The sequence below is a fragment of the Thamnophis sirtalis genome, unplaced genomic scaffold (assembly GCF_051295495.1).
Source record: "Thamnophis sirtalis isolate CommonGarterSnake01/CBP01778 unplaced genomic scaffold, rThaSir2_p1.2 scaffold_3, whole genome shotgun sequence".
NCBI lineage: Eukaryota > Metazoa > Chordata > Lepidosauria > Squamata > Natricidae > Thamnophis > Thamnophis sirtalis.
In genome coordinates, this window is record NW_028261383.1 from 8,310,262 (window position 1) to 8,330,055 (window position 19,794).

At 42.7% G+C, this 19,794-nt stretch overlaps 1 protein-coding gene across 1 annotated transcript in view; it reads left to right on the forward strand.

The window, feature by feature from the left end:
• The first annotated feature begins 3,459 nt into the window (after positions 1-3,459).
• Positions 3,460-19,794, forward strand: part of LOC148047097 (vomeronasal type-2 receptor 26-like) — a 30,004-nt gene continuing 13,669 nt past the window's right edge. The window contains exons 1-6 of the mRNA XM_087707744.1: positions 3,460-3,775; positions 4,484-4,772; positions 6,560-6,691; positions 9,560-9,766; positions 10,769-10,895; positions 12,561-13,195. Of these exons, the coding sequence (XP_087563870.1) occupies positions 3,555-3,775; positions 4,484-4,772; positions 6,560-6,691; positions 9,560-9,766; positions 10,769-10,895; positions 12,561-13,195 (1,611 nt within the window). The 5' untranslated portion in view covers positions 3,460-3,554. The remainder of the gene's footprint in view (positions 3,776-4,483; positions 4,773-6,559; positions 6,692-9,559; positions 9,767-10,768; positions 10,896-12,560; positions 13,196-19,794) is intronic.

The window sequence follows — 19,794 nt, forward strand, 5'->3', positions numbered from 1 at the left end:
GTCCTCCTTTTCCTCAGAAAACTCAGATTAGCTAATTTTGGGATTAAGCAATATATCAAGAGAAGGCAAATAGGAGCCATATCCTGGACTTTGGAGTACTCTCAGCTTTTCAGATATCTTCAAAGTTATTTAGGAATGTCTCAACATCATCTCTTTAATAGTTCTCTTGATTTGGTCTTTTTATACAACTGAAATTTGGGTAGTGCCCTAACTGGCGTTGCTCTTTCTCTTTCTCAGGATGTGCCCTTTCTCAGTAATTAGTTGAACTCCAGATCAAGTTCCATTTTCATCAAGGCTTCCTCTCTCTTGTTTCTTGGAAGGAGATGCTCAACAGTCTTTTTGACTTTCTGTGAGGAGTGTCCTGTAGCAGACACTTTTATAGCCTGAGCTTTCCTGACAAGGTTTGCCTAACATTTCTTATTGCTGTTTGTCAACTGACTGGTTAAGCCTGCAGTTGTCAGGCCAACCTCCCTCAGCAACCAAGAAAGAAACCGCTTAACTCCATTTTTCAGAATCAAGAGTACTTTTACTGGTTATGAAAACATAGCAGCTAAGCAAAGCAAGATCTGAGGCAAAAACGTGCATAATCATAGATATCAATATGTGACCCAATCCCCTTCCCCTGGTAACCCCATTCCATAGACCAATCCCAAATCCCTTAGGTGTCATGTGAATTTCATCTTCAAAAAGCATCATCAGGTTGGTATGCAGGATCGTTGGCCTTGGCGAGCCCATCCACTTTCTCCAGCATGTGCAGTAGATGGTGAGAACAAAACTCCATTTTAACAATCTCTCCCTGTACCTAAAACTTCCCGTCCCAAATACCATGCCTCCCCCTCCCCATTTCAATGACAACTGAAAGCAAGTGGCAAAGCAGAGGCTGACAGCAGTACTGACAATCCCAAAGGTGCTTTTTTTTCAGTAGGTAGCTGGACTTTCTTTTTCTTTTTCTTTTCTTTTTTTTTTGAAGATTTTTCACTTTTTATCCAAGAAGCTTCTTCAGCTCTGACAGAATAGTGGGGAATGGAAGGATTTATATTACTTGTAGATAGCTGGTCATTTGTATTCTTTTAGAATGTTGGATGCTCTGGACCCAGTGCCAAGTCTGTTATTGTGTGCCTATCGAAGTTTCAGATTCATACATTGGACTCGGGGGCTGCTAATCTTGCAGAATCTAGATGACTGGTACCAAAAACTAGTATTGTAAGTAAAGTGGAATGGCTACCATGACCTATGGTAATATGGTTGCAATAAGGTGCACTTATATACTTTTATATATAATATATTATATATATTATATACCGCACCTCATAGTAGACCAGGAATAACTTCAAGTAATCCATAAGGGGAGGCCCATGTCAAGCTCATTTCAATAATTCTTCCATGAGGTGGACCTGAGACAATTCTTCAAGTTTCAAAGAACTCAAACATTCATAGAAAGATAAATGTGGAAAGAGAGATCCCCCCCAAAAGCTAAAGAGATATTTCCTCTCACAGTAGTAAATCTTGCACAAATTGCCCTACACTCCTATCTCTATTCAACCCCTCCTTCAAGGCCTATTTTGTTTGTGTGTCACCCACCTTTCTGAATGGAAATGGTTCCCTCTGGACAAGGAACACAATTGTAGCAGCAAACTGGCCCTTCTTCTAGCTTCTGCTCGACATATTCAGGATGACAATTTTCCACACACTTGGACTGAGGCAAAGGCTAAGCAGAAAAACAAAGAATGGGAAAGAAAATGTGTCTGGACTAAGCATCCATGGAATGGAGGTAAATTTGAATTTCAGCTAAGTAGTCTCTGGGCTTCAATTGAAGAAATCAAAACTCTCTAATTAGAACTCTCTGGGTACTTGAGAGACCACCTGCTGCCAATTACCTCCACTAGACTGATTAGATCCCACAGATTAGGCCTCCTCCGAATTCCGTGTTGACTGGCGACTACCGACTTCTCTGTGGCTGCTCCGACCCTCTGGAATGAACTCCCCGTGGAGATTCGAACCCTCACCACCCTCCAGGCCTTCCGCAAAGCCCTCAAAACCTGGCTGTTCCGACAGGCCTGGGGCTAAAGAGCTGTTGCCCCCGTCTCGAATGGTATGACTGTTGTGAGTTTTAAATTATATATTGTTATGCTTGCTGTTTTTTAAATTTTTTGTCTATATCCCCCTTCCTCGGTTCGAGTTGTGAGCCACCCTGAGTCCCCTTCGGGGGAAAAGAGCAGCATATAAATATAATAAACTGAACTGAACTGAACTGAGTTCAAATGGTTTCATAAACTACAATTATGAACAGATTCATTAATTTATTTATTCTTTTTTTGCTTCTGGCATATCTCATGGCAATAAAGGACATTTCTACTTAATAAAGTGTGGAAGGATGGGTTTGAGAGAAGATTTAAGAATTAAAGGACAACTGGTGGGTTTCTCCTCATGTCTATATTAATATGCATTCTTCTGCTCTTCAAATATCCATGATTTTAAGAAAAAATATTATAATAAATGTTAATTCTATTAGATTTGTTAAAATAGAGTAAAACTTTGATGAAGAAAGAAATCTCTTTCCAAGTCAATCCTTACAAATACATGTCAATGTATTTATTTATTAATTTTATATTGTCACCTATTATCCCATGGCGACTCAAGGTGGCTTGCAGAACATAAAACCACATTTAAAACAATAAAACATTAAACTGATTAAAAATCAAATAAATTAATACAATAAAATAGAATAAAATCACCCCCCACCCCAGTAACAGCAGATCACATGAGCCATTTAATGGGCTCCATCCCACTCTGGGTTCCCCAGACCAACTGGCAGAACCAGGACTTCAGCACCTAACAGATTTGATAGACCCAATAGAAAAAAAGAATCACAAACTGGCCCAACTTTTGTCATTAGAAAGGATTTAAGGATACATGAATTACTTCTTTGCTTTTGGAAAATAGGCAGCACTTGAGTTTAGTGCCACCAACACAGAATGTCAACAAATTACATCACTCTGCATGAACTTCCACTAGAGAAGTCATTAGATTGAAGGATAGCAGAAGTCAATTCCCTGGATGTTGAATTATTTTCATCCAACATCACTTTCTGGACAAGACCTGACAGGAAAAGACCACAACTACTACACAACAATGTAGATCTGCCCCCAAGGGTAGGATTTTTCTCTAAGGTGTTCTTCTCCAGCTATTCCTTTGAAAATGGAGTCCAGAAGAAATCTAGGGTTCACAGAGGAGAAGTTACTTCTCACTGTAATTTTCAAAATTCTGGTCTTTGGGACCTCTTCTGCTACTTCTCCAGGGAGTTACTTTGAGGTAAACATCAGACTGAAACAAAATGGAAGGGATCTTGCATTAGAAAAGGATAAATGCCTCAGCCTCAAGACAGGGCAGTACTGGTTTTCATACAGGTATGGACTGTGTCTTTGAATGTACTTTCTCTCCTTTCCAGGTGAAGCTCTGTTCATCTCTGTCTGAATCCAGAAAGTCTAGAATTTCTACATTATAAAGGTCCTTCCAATTTATCTAACATATATTGTTATTTAGACCCAGGAATTATGGATCTTCTCCTTGTGTTTCTCTTGCTTCTCGTGTCCCAGCCAATCTCGGGAAAGCTTAGAATGAAGTGCCCGCTGAATTTCAAGCACCAGGATGAAGAAAAGGCATGGAGCTATTACAGTCCAGGAGATCATATCATTAGTATCATCAGCACTGGAACAAAAATATTGCATACAACAATGTTGCTTTTCAACATGGAACCTCGTTGTCAGTATGAGTTGTAAGTCATTCACTGTGGTGGAGTTTCATTCCCTCTATTTGCAGTTCTCATTCTTTCCTTCTATTTTCACTAATGCTTGTATTGTAGCACCTATCATCTCTTGAATTTTTTTTATTTCCATTACATCACTCTTTTCTCTCATTTTGTAGAAAAAATCTGGAATCCAAGATGGGGCAGAAAAATAAACTCCCCTCAAAACTTCCAGATTCCATAGCTTTCCTGCTTCATTCCTTAGCACCATCTTTGGTTTAAAATAGTTATTGAATGGATTGTACTTGCCCCTGAATAGCTCATATTTATATTTTTACAACCCCTCATTCATATTCAATGCTTGATCCTTCTAGGAACAGAGAATGACCAAATTTTAGAATTGCTCTTCTGGGTCACATATGAAAAAGCCTCTTTCCATTATGATAGTTTCTATTTTAATGATTGAATGATTTTGAATCCTGGTTACTTACAAGTTGAAAATGAGTTCTGCTACAAATAATTTGATTTGTGGTTCTGAACTTTAGTGGAAACCTATCTCTATCTCCGCTCCCCAACACTCATTAAAAGAAATGCTGATGTTACCCATTATGACTCCTTTTGGATCGGCATTGGCTTCAGACTGAGAAGGCTTGTGGAGACAAAGATGAATAAATTGTAAAAAATATTTTGCTTTTTCTCTTAATGATGATGATGATAACATGAACATTTTTATCTTAGTTTACCTTTTAATAAGCATAAACAACTACGCAAAATTTTTAATATTCAAGAGGTCAACAAGACTCCTCGGCTTCTGGACAATCTCACCTTTGGCTACAACATCCATGACAACTATGTAAACACACTTTTGACTTCAGATGCCTTGGTGGACATGCTGTCTACTGGAGAAGCCAATGTTCCCAACTACAGCTGTGGAAGGAAGGACAATATTTTGGCTCTTGTGGATGAAGCTACTTATGACATCTCCACCCAGATGTCAACATTGGGAGACATCTACAAATTCCCTCAGGTATGTGTGTCTACTTTCCTATAGGTACTAAATTCCTATAGGTAAACTGAATGGCGTGGTAGCTCAGTATGTGATAGTTAACTTTCGAACTTAAAAATTGCTTTTCATCCTGGCCATTATATGCATCAGGGTTACGAATTGGGATCCACACTGATTAGGAGGTAAAGATCAAAGCGGTGATATTGTGTCATGACATTATCATCATTGATTATGGTTCTTCTGCTGCACATTTGGAAATGCGAGGAGAGGCTCTGTGTTCAATCAAAGGATCTTTCTGTCCAAAAGGAAGGAGGAGCAGAGATTGGACATCAACTTTGTATATAATCTTAGCAAAAATAATATATTCCAAATGGATTATTTTACCTGTAGCTGATTAAAATCACATAAGTGATCACTTTATTTAATCAACCACTATTTTAAAAAAATTACAAACAGATTAGCCAAAAGGTTAATTTATTTAAACCCTAAAGCTATCTATGAGAAAATTGATTATAAATGGCTTGAAGAGCAATAAAGCTTCTGTGAAGGACTTTGTATTCAACTATTCAAAAAATTTCCCTAATGCTGCTGTCCTCTATTGGCAGGTTCATTTACACATATTAATAATTCCCACTAACCTTCAGTCAATTTAAGATGGCAGCTGTGTCTGTCTGTCTGTCTGTCTATCTATCTATTTATTTATCTATCATAATTTACTGACCCATTGGTCTAATAGGCATTGTGGCTAAAATATATGCTCAGATCCTCTTGAAGTAGAGTTGAAAGTGGTATATGATCAAATAATTCATTGCTAAAGGACAATCAAGCTTTAGACAGTGTTTTGCCTAACCAAGAGAACTTAGCATCTAGTCCTCAATGAAACTCCATATACATGGAGAGAAGCATGCAGTGAGATACCCAAGATTCTGTCTTAGGCCCATTGCCCAATTATCGGTATTCCGTTCAATCTATGGAAACTAACAGACTACCTAAAACTCTGTGTTTTAGAAGAGACAATTAAAGAAGAGACAATTTCAGTGAAAGAAACCTTGAATTGTATAGCTGAGAAATTTTATTAGGAGGTATAGTCTTCCTGTTTCTTGTGCAGCTGGAAAAGAAGCTAAAAACTTTGCTGTCCAAAGAAATCAGATATTGAAGCAGAGAAAGATACAAACATGCTCAATAAGGATGGCACATTGAACTGAATGGTCCTCTGCAAATGTATTCCAAATTGGCAAATATCTTGATGTAGAAAGGCTTGAATATCTTAAGGAGGTATTTATTGAAGCAGGATATGAGCACTGGATACAAGGGTTAAATATGGAAGATTTAATCAAGAGCCTTGTAATGAAGAGACTTGTATTTGCTGAGTCTCGGAGATAGACCAAACACATCAATTATTTGAATTTAAATTAGATAAGAAAGAGATCAGTGCCTTGGACTGCAGATTAGAGGATTAAGAACCTTATAATAAAATAAATATTTCCTGTTTGATTAATATTAAAAAATGCATTTAATATGGATCTTTATTTGAACCAAATATTTCAATGCACAAAGGGATATGTGGACTGGAGATGTAGGGGTGATAGAGAAATCATTTCTTATTATTTTCACATTATTCTTTTATATTCTGATTATATACAGTCTTGTTAATGTTACATATTTTCATTCTTTATTTTCATATGTGTTAATGGCTAATCAACAATAAACTATTCTAATAAGTTCATGAAATGGTATTTCTTTGAAGTTAATATTTGGGAAGTGCTCTAACTCTAAAAATAACACAGTATTCTTCATTGCTTTTTCAGATAAGTTTTGAATACCTTTCAGATTTGCTGCATGATAAAAGTCAATTGCTCTTTTATCACAGTTTTTACCCCCAAAAAGGGGTCCTCTATGAAGGAATTGTCCAAGTGCTCCTCCATTTCAGATGGACCCTTGTTGGTCTCTTTGCTCCAGACACAGACAATGGAGATAATTTCATGAGAACTTTGGCTCCTTTGCTTGACAGGAATGGCATTTGTGTTGTTATATCACAACAATTCTCAACAACTCAACTTACAGCACCCCATGGAGATGCTCTCTCTAAGTGGAGACAAGTCAATGTCTATATTCATTTCATAGAACTTGGTGCTGTTTTGGACAGAATTCTTCCTTTTCATATTATACTTACAAGTTTGCCCGGACCCATTGAAAAGAAAATCTGGATCACAACACTCAAATCAGTGTATCCATTGAGAGACCACAAAGCTCTCAGATATGTGAATAGTATCTGGACTGTTGATTTTGAGAGAAAAAAGGCGCCAATAAAGGATGCCTTTAAACTCACTTTCTTTGTGGAACCACCCTTAGGACGTCAGTCATTTCTCTGCTCTTTTTCAAACCATGTATTCTCTGTCAAAGGCCGGAAAAGATGCACTGAGAAATCACCACTGGAGATCCAACAGAAAAAAGAATTGGTGTGGAATAGCCACCATTGCTACAGTGCCATTAAGACTCTGGCCCATGCCTTGAATGCTGCATATTCCTCCATATCCAGGAGGAGAAGGAAAGAGAGCAATGGGAGTTTGGGGGCACCAAGGCTGCTGCCCTGGCAGGTATGGGGGCCTGACAAGGATCCATTAATCTTAGTTCCTTTTGAGAAAAAATAAAAAGAAGGAGGAGGGGAACTGTATCAATCTACTTGTGTTTAACAAGACTACAAAACGTTCGAGAAATGTAATTGCTTATGCCAGTGATGGGTTTCAATTTTTTTACTACTGTTTTGGTGGGTGTGGCTAGAATGGGGGGCATGTGACTGAATGGGCATGGCCAGCTTGATGTCAGACACTTACACTTAGTCACATGACCCCCACCAAACCTGGTTCACCAAAACCAGACCATCTTATTTGTTTCTTGAGAAACCTTTCTTTGAGTCAAGAAGCAACAGTGAGAACACTACATGGAACGACTGATTTATTCAAAATTGGGAAAGGTGTCCAGGAAGGCTGTATGCTGTCACTGTGCCTATTTAACTGATATGCAGAGCACATCATGAGAAGGGCAGGGCTAGATGAATAAAAAATTGGAATTAAGATTGTTGGGAGAAATATCAACAACCTCAGATATGCAGATGATACCATTCTAATGGCAGAAAGTGAAGAGGAACAAAAGATCCTCTTGATGCGGGTGAAGGAGAGTGCAAAGTTTGGCTTGAAACTTTAAGAAAACTAAGATCCCGGCATCTGGCCTTCTCAATTCCTGGTAAATAGATGGAGAAGAAATGGAGGTAGTGATAGATTTTATTTTCCTGGGCTCCAAGATCAGCACAGATGGGAACTGCAGCCAAGAAATTAAAAGACGTTTGCTCCTGTGGAGAAAAGTTATGGCAAATCTAAACAGGTTACTAAAAAAAAGCAAAAAAAAGTGTGTGTATAGTCAAAACTATGGTTTTCCCAGTTGCAATGTATGGCTGTGAAAGTTGGACCATAAGAAAGGCTGAGTGCCAAAGAATGGAGGCCTTTGAACTATGGTGCTGGAGAAGATTCCTGCCAGTCCCTTGGACTGCAAGGCAATCAATCTGGTCAGTCCTAGAGGTGATGAACCCTGACCGCTCTTTAGAAAGCAAGATCCTGAAGATGAAAGTCAAATACTTTGGTGACTTAATGACAAGGAAGGACTTAATTGAGAAGAGTTTAATGCTGGAAAGATTGAGGGCAAAAGGTGGATGCATTTGCTTTCTTTCTCTGAACATCCCACTTCTGATTTGGTTTTTAATCAACTGCTATTTTGATATGATTATCAGAAATATTTTTATCAAGGTTGATAGTGTCCATCATTCTTGCTCTACGGTTCATTTTTCTTCTTCAACATGGAAGACTTTGTACTTGCTTTTCCTATTAAATTCCATCTGGTGTTTTTTAGCTCTTATTGATGAAATATTAGTATTTTTTATTTTCTACTGGATTTTATTATACCCTTTTTTCTATAGGGAAGTCATAAATGTTTTTCTGGAAGTGTTGTCAACTTTAAAGTCAGTTTTATCAACTTCATTATTATACCATCCAGACTTCATTTAACTTAGTTCCTAATCATCACATCAGGAATTAGTTCATTCATGCTTTGCTGAAGTCAAGTTACAGTGTATCATCAGCATTTCTGCAGTCTGTTAAAAATATGTAATTAGAAAAGCAGGGGGAGCCCATAACTACATAAAGAGAGCAACTCATGTAGGATTCACCCTAAATTCTTAAATTGTAAAAAGAGTAGGAGGGACTTTTGTACCTCCAGACATGCATGGTGGCCTTTCACCGCAAGGTGAGCAGCACATAAATTTGATGATGATGATGATGATGATGATGATGATGATGATGACGACGACGACAGAGAGACACACAGAGAGACAATATTCTCTTAATGTAATTATAAAGTACAATTAACTCATCTGGATTTATTTATAATGTGGTCTGCCTGAGAGATTAGTCTGGTCACTTTCTTGATAAATCCATGCTTTGTGATAAGCACTTATTGTTTTCAAGGAATTTATAAATATTTATTTTCGTTGTGCAATTTATTTGTGACCTGCTTTAGAAGGTTTCTTATAATTAACACATTTTATCAATCATATTGTTTTGAAAAGACATTTTGTCAATATATCATTGACAAATTTTATAAAACCTTTCTTTTTCATTTTTGAAGATAATGGTTAAACCTGTTCTACCAACTAAGGATATTTGCAAGTTAAAAAAGTAAAAGAAAAAGATAAATGAGAACAAAGGACTAATTTACCAAGTTTGCGGTTTTTGAAATTATGGCTGTTCCCATTGTAGTTTCATCCTTTTCTGGAGAAGAATGAATTTTGCAATCTTTCTGAATTCAAACTGTACTTGGACCAAAATGGAGATTTAAAGGCAGATCTGAGGATCTCTACCTGGGTGTCTCGTGACAACTACAACGGAAAAAAACTGTTGACTGTTGAAAAGCAGAGACTTATTATCAATGAAGATCGTTTGTCATGGCTAAAATTGCACAAAGGGGTAGGAGAAATATTGGTATGTTTTTTCTATGTGATCAGGCTGAGCTCCCTGGCTCAGTGCTGAAACAGAGAAGCTGCACGGAAATGGTAAGAGAGGGCCAATCCCTCAAGTGCTAGGGATTGTGATCCACTTCTTCCTTGTCATCAAATAGCAAACAAGAAGGCAAATTGATTGACCAGTGCCTCATTTCAGGTTTAGACTGAATTTGATGAATCAAGACTGGAGAGATGTCCTTTTGTTCCCCTTGGAAAATAGCTTTGGAACTTGGATTCACCTTGTCCTGGTTCGGCACAGTGTCCCATAGAAGGGCAGGGCAAGAAGTTTCTAAGAAACTCAGATCTGGCTAGAGTTACTTACTCCAATCTTTCATCCCACTGCGATAATGTAATTGGACTTCTGCTCTTATGAAGGAGATCCAACATTGTTTTCTTTTTAACATGGAGTCAAAATGACTCAATTTCTGAGTGATAACACCCTAATTCAGAAAACTGAAACACTGAAATATGATTTTGACTCAAAGAAAAGTCTTTCCTGATATTTGAAAAAACAAGGGACAAATTAAAAGGAAATGTTGCTTTGATTTGGGCTGTGGCTTGTAAGAAGTCGCTTCATTTAAAACCCCTTCAATGCAATAATTTATCTTGATTGTTAGCTATTTCTGTCATTCTGGGAAGAAAATGAGCTCCAAATTTAACTAGTAACAAGTATGGGTTTGTTCTTCCAAGCCAGTTGCTGTTACCTAATTGTAGTTCTTCAGCAGAAAAAAAATTGTCTTGGATATCTAGCTGGACCTCAGAAATTCCCTCACACAATTCACAGGTTCTGAAGCAAAAGATTCCTGACTTACCCTTTCTGAGGGACATGTCCTCATGACTTCACCTCTACCTCATATCATTATAGTTCTAGAAACTCAGCAGTCACTTTTACTTCAAGAGTATGACAGCATGTCAGGATGGTTATTGCTAACACATTTTCTTTGGCATTCCTTGTTTTTCTGCTTAGCCTTTGCCTGAGTCCAAATGTGTGGAAAAATGCCATCCTGGATTTGTCAAGCAGAAGCGAGAAGGAGAGCCATTTTGCTGTTACGACTGTGTTCCTTGTCCGGAGGGGACCATCTCTACTCAGGAAGGTGGGTGTCACCAAAGAAAAGAGAAGGCCTTGAGGAAGTGGATTCGTCCAAGGCAATTCTCATACAAGTGAATAAGAGAAGATTGAAACAAGCTTGTCTCTCGACAGCTGCACAATTTAATGTTCCCTCTGGACTGTGGGCAGGGCCTTAAATGTTGCCTATTTGTGAAAATAAACAAATAATCAGCTGGGTGTCATTCTGTCTTTGATGACTCTCAACTGATTATTTGTTTATTTTAACAACTGCGCAGCATTTAAGATCCTGGCCACAGTATAGATTGAATGTTCAATTGTGTAGCTGTCGAGAGACAAGATTGTTTCAATCTTCTGTTTGGGGAAGATCTTCAAGATCCTTTCCTCTGAGCATCTTGTTTAGCCATTCATGGACAAATAGGGCTTGGAATAGGAACAATGGAAACATTTTCTGCATAAAGTCTATGGTGGAATAGTAAATAGATCAAAAAACCCCACATTTGGTATTTCTGCCCATCTGGATCAAAAACGAAAGATAGCCATAGATCACGGGTGTCAAACTTGATTGTGTCACGTGATGTATCATGAACTGCCACAACATTTTTTGCCTTTGTGGAGCTGGTGTGGGTGTGATCTGTGTGTGATGCACCCGGCCTGTGGGCCGCAGCTTAAACACTCCTGCCACAGATGGATGGAAAAATCCACGACGTATACCATACATACAAAGTAAATCCCACACAGCTGAAGTCATCCAGACCATTCCAATTGTGGCTTTTGTGTGCAAGTTTCAGTTATCTTCTGTGTAATGATTATTCCCATTATGAAGGAATTCCTTACTTGCTTAGTTCAATTTAATTGTTTCGAATTAGGGAGGCTCTGAGAGTGGCCATTTGGCAGTCAGGAAAAATCTTTTGTATTATGACTCTTTTTGACTGTTTTGGACATGTGAAGGTTCAGCAAGACAGGTTGCCAAATGTTGCAGAACCTCCGTCAACTGTACCCCTCTCCAGCCATGGGCTTCAAAAATTTAAGCAAGGGGTTCCCTGCCTGGTTGCTGGGTGGATGTGGCCATGGTGGATATGACCCAGTTGGCCTCCTGACCATGGAAGCTGGGGGTTGCACTCCTCAGGCTCTGGAGGTCAGAAATGGGTCCATTTCTTCCTTCCCCAATTTCCGATAAGCCTGTTTTTCACTCTCCCCGAGCCTCCACACACACCCTGCACTTTCCTGCATCCTAAACATGGGGACTCTTGGGAGGGGAGGGGATGGGGTGGGGTGGGTGGAGTGGGCAGAGTTGGCCAGGATGGGATTTGGGGGTTTTCCGAACTGCACTGAATCTTATCTAGAGGTTCTCCTGAATCCCTGCAAACACCCCACAGCCCACCCCTGCCCCTATCACAAAATGACAATTTCTGACAATTCAGGTTCTTCTTGCTGTATTTCAGTCATGCCTTCTATGGTAAATCTGTATTTGCTAAATTTACCTTACTGAATCAATGCTTTCAGAGGGCATGGAAGTTGCCAAAAAGATTTCTGTGTGAGGTCCATTTGTGACCTGGCCTGATTCATCAACCAACTTCAGGGTGATTGAATTTTCTCTCACTGATGAAGGTGAATACAGAGAATGAAGAGGGGTTCAAGGTTTTCTTGAAATTTGAGAGGAAAAAATAAACATTATTTTCTGTTATCCCAGATACTGAAAAATGTACCAACTGCCCAGATGATCAATATTCAATTGAGAACCGACTCCGATGTATCTCTAAACACATCACCTTCCTGGCCTATGAGGAACATCTGGCCATTATATTGGTCTCTTTTGCCCTAATCTTGTTCCTAACCACAGGTCTTGTTTTAATTGCATTCATTCAATACCGAGAAACACCCATTGTCAAAGCCAACAACCGAGACCTCTCCTACATTCTCCTTGTCTCCCTCCTGCTTTGCTTCTTGTCTCCTCTTCTCTTCATTGGACAACCAAGAAAAGTTACCTGTCTTCTCCGACAAACAGTGTTCAGCATTGTCTTCTCAGTAGCCGTATCTTCTTTGTTGGCCAAAACAATCACAGTGGTATTGGCATTCCTGGCAACAAAACCAGGAAACCGAGTGAAAAGGTGGCTGAAGAAGAGTTTGGCCAATTCCATCATCCTTTCTTGTTCTGGTTGTCTGTTTTTCATTTGTGCCCTTTGGCTAGGAGTTTCTCCTCCATTCCCTGATTCTGATCTGCACTCCCAGCCTGGAGAGATCATCCTTCAATGCAATGAAGGTTCTGTCACCATGTTTTATGTTGTCCTTGGCTACATGGGTTTCCTAGCTGCTGTTTGCTTCACAGTGGCTTTCCTAGACAGAAACCTACCTGGGGCTTTCAATGAAGCCAAGCTGATCACCTTCAGCATGCTGGTCTTCTGCAGTATCTGGATCTCCTTCCTCCCCACTTACCTGAGCACCAAAGGGAAATACATGGTGGCTGTTCAGGTCTTCTCCATCTTGGCCTCTGGTGCTGGGCTTCTGGGCTGCATCTTCTTCCCCAAGTGCTATATTATCCTCCTGAGACCAGAGCTAAACACTAAGGAACACTTAGTGATAAAAATAGGAAACTGATAATGAAATTGTTTCTTAGATTCATATCATTTAATTTCTTATATGCAATTATTATTAAGTTTAAGTTTAAGTTTTATTTTATTTTATTTATATGCCGCCCTATTCCCTAAAAGGGACTCAGGGCAGCGAACAACTTAAACGGGAAGGGGAAACATACAAGTACAAAATAGACATTTAAAATGACCAACAACCACACCTGTCGAGAGGGGAAGGGAGCTCATCAACCCCAGGCCTGCCGACACAGCCAGGTTTTAACGGCTTTTCGGAAAGGAGGGAGAGAGGTGAAGGTCTGAATCTCTGCGGGGAGTTTGTTCCAAAGGGCCAGAGCTTCAACAGAGAAGGCCCTCCCCCGGGTCGTAGCCAGATGGCATTGGCTAGTGGATGGAACCCGGAGGCCAACCCTGTGCGATCTAATGGGTCTTTGGGAGGTAATTGGCAGCAGGCGGTCTCTCAAGTACCCAGGTCCAATACCATGAAGGGCTTTATAAGTAATAACTAGCACCTTGAAGCGTATCCGGAGACCGATTGGAAGCCAGTGCAGCTCGCGGAGGATAGGTGTAATGTGGGTGTATCGAGGTACACCCACAATCGCTCGTACGGCCGCATTCTGGACCAGTTGAAGTCTCCGAATGCTCTTCAAGGGCAGCCCCATGTAGAGCGCATTGCAGTAGTCCAGTCTTGAGGTCACGAGGGTGTGAGTGACTGTTGCGAGTGCCTCCCGGTTCAGGTAGGGATGCAACTGGTGCACCAGGCAAACCTGGGCAAATGCCCCCCTGGTCACAGCTGACAACTGATGTTCTAAAGTTAGCTGTGGGTCCAGGAGGACTCCCAAGTTGCGAGCCCTGTCTGAGGGGTGTAAAATTTCACCCCCCAGCCTGAGTGATGGAATACTAACCAAATTTTTGGGAGGGAAACACAACAGCCACTCGGTCTTGTCTGGATTGAGCACAAGCTTGTTAACCCCCATCCAGACCCTGACAGCCTCCAGGCACTGGCACATCACGTCGATCACTTCACTGAGTTGGCACGGGGCGGACAGATACAACTGAGTGTCATCCGCATATTGATGGTATTTTATCCCATGCTGTTGAATGATCCCACCTAGTGGCTTCATGTAGATATTAAACAGGAGGGGGGACAGGACCACACCCTGAGGAACCCCATATTTCAGGGGCCTAGGGGTCGACCTCTGCCCCCGACCAACACCGACTGTGACCTGTCTGAGAGGTAGGAGGAGAACCACCGAAAAATGGTGCCTCCCACCCCCACCTCTCGCAACCGTCACAGAAGGATACCATGGTCGATCAAAGGCCGCTGAGAGGTCAAGGAGCACTAGGACGGAGGCATGACCTCCATCCCTGGCTCTCCAGAGATCATCGGTCAGTGCGACCAAAGCGGTTTCCATGCTGTAGCCAGGCCTGAATCAAGACTGAAAGGAGTCCAGATAATCGGCTTCATCCAAGGACCGTCGGAGTTGAGAGGCCACCACTTTCTCAACAACCTTCCCAATAAAGGGAAGGTTGGAGACTGGATGATAGTTGTTCAAAATGGCTGGATCCAGCGATGGCTTCTTCAGGAGGGGTCTCACCACCGCAGTTTTCAATGCCGGTGGGAAGAAGCCCTCCCGAAGAGAGACATTCACCATTGCCTGGATCCAGCTCCGTGTCACCTCCTTGCTGTTCACGACCAGCCAGGAGGGGCACGGGTCCGGTATACATGTGACAGCACTCACCGCTCCCATGGCCTTGTCCACTTCATCAGGGGCAACAGGTTGAAAGTCAGTCCAGAGATGTTGTTCAAGACCTTCCCCCGGTACCCCGGCTGGCTCTGCGCAATTGGAGTCCAGGTCCATCTGAAGCCAAGCAACTTTGTCCGTGAGGAACTGGACATATTCCTCTGCTCTACCCTGTAAAGGGTTATCCGCAACCCTCATGTTTAGGAGGGAGCGGGTCACCCTAAACAGGGCGGCAGGGCAGGACTCAGCAGACACTATCAGAGCGGCAATATAGTTGTTCTTGGTTGTCCGTATTGCTGATAGATATGCTCTGATGCAAGCTTTTAATAGTGCTCGGTCTGACTCAGATTTACTGGACCTCCAGCGGCGCTCTAGGTGTCTCTTTTGGTGTTTCATCTCCCGGAGGTCCTCAGTAAACCAAGGGGCCCTCTTGGATCCACTGCCATGGATCGGCCGTAAAGGTGCAATCTGGTGGAGAGCCTCAGCCGCCACCGAGTTCCAAGTAGTGACTAAGGTCTCCACCGAGCTGCGGGCGAGAGTATCAGGCATAACTCCAAGCGCTACCTGGAAACCCTGGGGATCCATAAGACGCCTGGGGTGGAAACACCTAATCGGTTCCTCCTCCCTACAGCGGGGGATTGGTCTCCGAAAGTTGAGCCTCAGTAGGAAGTGGTCTGACCATGACAGGGCCAAGATCTCACTATCCCTCAGACCAAGATCACAACTCCACTGCTCCGAGAGAAATACGAGGTTGAATGTATGACCCGCCGAGTGAGTCGGACCCTGGATTACCTGGGTCAAGCCCATAGCTGTCATGGAAGCCATGAACTCCTGTGCTCCATCAGAGTGTTTGTCAAGCGAAGGCAGGTTGAAGTCCCCCAGTATCATAAGTCTGGGGAACTCAACTGCTAGCTCAGCTACTAACTCGAGGAGCAAGGGGAGGGCTGTTGTCACGCTGTTGGGAGGCAGGTACATTAACAACAAGCCCACTTGACCTGCAAGGCCGATCTTCACCAGCAAGGACTCACACCCGACAAGCTCCAGAGCAGGGATCCTACGAGGAGCTAAGGACTGCCGGATAACAATGGCCATTCCCCTGCCCCTTTTCTGAGGTCGCGGTTGATGAAGCACCTGAAAACCCTCTGGGCACATTTCAGTGAGGGGGACTCCTCCCTCCGGGCCCAGCCAGGGTTTCAGTAATACATGCCAGGTCTGCCCCCTCGTCTATAATTAGGTCCTGGATGAGGAGAGCCTTGTGAACCACAGACCTGGCATTTAGCAACAGCAACCTGAGACCAGGGTCCTGACTACTCGCGCCATCTGGCCTTGGAGTGGAACTCACAGGGCCGGAAAGAGGGATCCCTCTGACATAGGGAGCCCTCCTTCCCCGGTAATGGCTCACCCTGAAGTTCCCGCCATATCTGCCCCTCCCCAGTATGACCCCAATATTCTGGCGCATTCCCGCATCTGTGGTCCCTCCGCCCTCTCCCCCTGCCACCGAATTCATTGGCAGGCCCTTCGACACACACATCCAAGGGCCGGAACCGGGCCTGGGGCCCCCTAGCACTTCTGCTAAAGCACTCAGTGCAGGAGGCACCCAGCTAGGCTCCCGGCCCACCAAACATACCCATACATGCCATCAGTCAATCCCCATGAAACAAATTTAAAAAAAAGCAACAACAGCAATATAATGATAAAAAGTGGGAACATTCAATCAATCACTCATACCACACACTCCACATACATTAAGATTATAAAAAATTTATCAACAATTACTAATATATAAAAAATTATAAAATATAAAATCTGCGCACTGTTGCGAGTTATTTAGTCCGAAGAGGCCAAAGAGGGTGGTATCCAAGCCTCCCATACACGTGTCTGAAGTCCAGAGAAATAATAACGGGCATATGATGATGACCTAGCAGTAGTCCAAGGAGAGGCCAGGAAAGTCTGAGAAGCAAGCAGGCCATAGGCGACAAATAATGGCGAAAGTTGTAGGGCCAGCCACAGGCAACGTTGGCCAGCAACACCCTCCCCCGTCGGGAACAGAGAACACCCAGGAGCTGGGAGACCTCACGGCAAAAAGGGGTGGGGAAACCCCACTCCCAGCTGTACCGTGACACTCCCGGTGGAGGCAGCCCGTCGGTAGGCCATCAGGCTAGCAACCCCACCCCCACCCTAACCCTAACCTTAACCTAACCTAACTTAAACTAACCCACCCTATTCTAATCTAACCCTACCCTGTCCCTAGCCTGACCCTACAGCAGCACAACAGCAGAAGGCGGCTTCAGACAACCTGGGGGGGTCAGGTCCCCCCAAACAGTCACCGACAGCCACCTCCCCGGCAGCAAAGATGGTCTCAGCCCACTCTTCCAGGCTCCGACAGGTGTCCCCGGTCCCTCAGGCAGGGAGTCTCCGCCCGCCTCTCGTCATAGGCGGCGCCACAAAATCCGCTAGCTGGTTCAGTTCGCCTGGCTGATGGCCCACAGTAGGCCTTTCCAGTTCTAAAATGATGTTGGTGTTAATAAGGCCAGCGTTTTCTCTTCTCAGTCTCTCAATAAAACAATCTCTCCTCAGTCAACTCAAGGAACTCCAGGCACCTTCCATGTCCTCCAAACCTAGTTAGTCTCTTAGTGGGCTCACAGCTGGTCAGCGGCTCGGCGTTAATGTGAGCTCCAGCGTTAATGTGAGCTCCGGCACCTCCCAGCGTCTCCAGGTGAGTCAGCAAACTGCCCGGCTCCTGGTGGCCACCTCACTCTAGGCAGCCGCGGAGCCCTCGGCTCCCCAGGGTGCGATGGTCTCCAGCAACCAGCAGCAAGCAATTCCAGCCAGGGACCCTGGCAGCCGCGCCTCCAAGCCACGCTATTGTCGGCAGCTTCTCTCTGGCCGTGTCTGAAGTGTCGGCAGCCTCCGCCCCACTTCCAGTGCTTTTTTTTCCATCGTCTGCGTCTTCCGTGCCAAGCAGCTCTGGGGAGACAAATCTCCTCAATACGCTGCTGACACGGATATGCTGGGGAGTTCTTACTCCTTCTAGCTGCGAAAACCAGGCTCCTAGACAGAGGTTTCACTTTCTTCTGCACAGTCAAGTTAGTCAGTCAAGTTAAGCTGGCCTCGTTAAAGAAAGCGCCGTCATTGTCCGTTGTTCATGCGGCGAGGGGGGGCGGCAGGGGGGGGCGCCTAACAGTCGCTCACCACCAGGAACTATCCAGGGCCACCAAAGCAGTCTCCCTCCAGGTGAAAACGCCGCTCTTCCCGGCGAAAACGCTGCCTCTCTCCAGCACCTTTGACCCGTTGTCATTGGTTTGTATGTTTCCTTTGCAGGTGTTCCCTCACAATTGGGGTTATTTGAAACCAAATGAAATAAAAATATGAAGTTTAAGATTAATCAAATGAAAATCCAAAATAATCTTAAACATGAAATAAATTAATCAATAATTAATATTTGTGCTTGTCCTCTTTTTCTTCAGAACTCTCAGATTAGCTAATATTTGGGTTAAGCAATATATCAAGAGAAGGCAAATAGGAGCCATATCCTGGGCTTTGCAGTTCTCTCAGCTTTGCAGACATCTTCAAAGTTAGTTAGGAATATCTCAACATCATCTCTTTCACAGTTCTTTTTGAATTGGTCTTTTGAATTGGTTTGGGTAGTGCCCTAACTGGTGTTGGTGCTCCTTCTCTTTCTCAGGATGTGCCCTTTTTCAGCAATTAGTTGAACTCCAGATCAAGTTTCATTCTCATCATGGCTTCCTCACTCTCTTGCCCAGATAACTGACAGATTGAGAAACAGGGCCCAACTCATGATGTCAAGATCAGCAGCCAACTCTCCACTCTCATCCAGATATAATCCATACATGGAGTTATTGTAAAGCTGTGAATTTTTCAGAAGAAGATGAAGCTAAAACAAGAGAGATGAGGAGAAATTTCAGAAAATACAGCACTGATTTTGAGGGGATCATTCTGCACAGTTCCACTATTCCATATCTATATTTACAGCAATGCTTATATTTAGTAGGGATTTCTGTATGGTCCATGGATGCTGTTAGGAATATGATCTAACGGTTGGGTTGGCAATATATAAATCATGTAACAATGTTGTACCTTTTTTAAAAATCATACTGTAAAATGTTATTGGTTGCTGTTTTCCTCAATCAGCCATAAGAGGGAGCCAGAATGACTGTTAGCTCTCTGTTTATTAAATGCTGGGCTGATCTGATCTGAGTGTTATTGGAAGCTGGCTGTTAGAAAGTGCCATGAGCTATTGAACGTTTTGCAACTGCTAACAAACTTTGAGTACTGAACTGATTATATGATACTGGACTATGTTATTTGGATTATCCCTTAACTGAAAGACATTGATGACTGATTGTCTTATCCGTGTATGACTTGGAACTTTTGATGGACTCTGATACCTCTATTTCCACGAAAGTAAAAGCCTATTTAAACTGCAGTGTCTCTGTATGCTGGTTTATGTGTTTTCCAACACAACTCTCACAACACTTCTCTGAACGTACTCGCTCTCCCAATCAGCCATAAGAGGGAGCCAGAATGACTGTTAGCTCTCTGTTTATTAAATGCTGGGCTGATCTGATCTGAG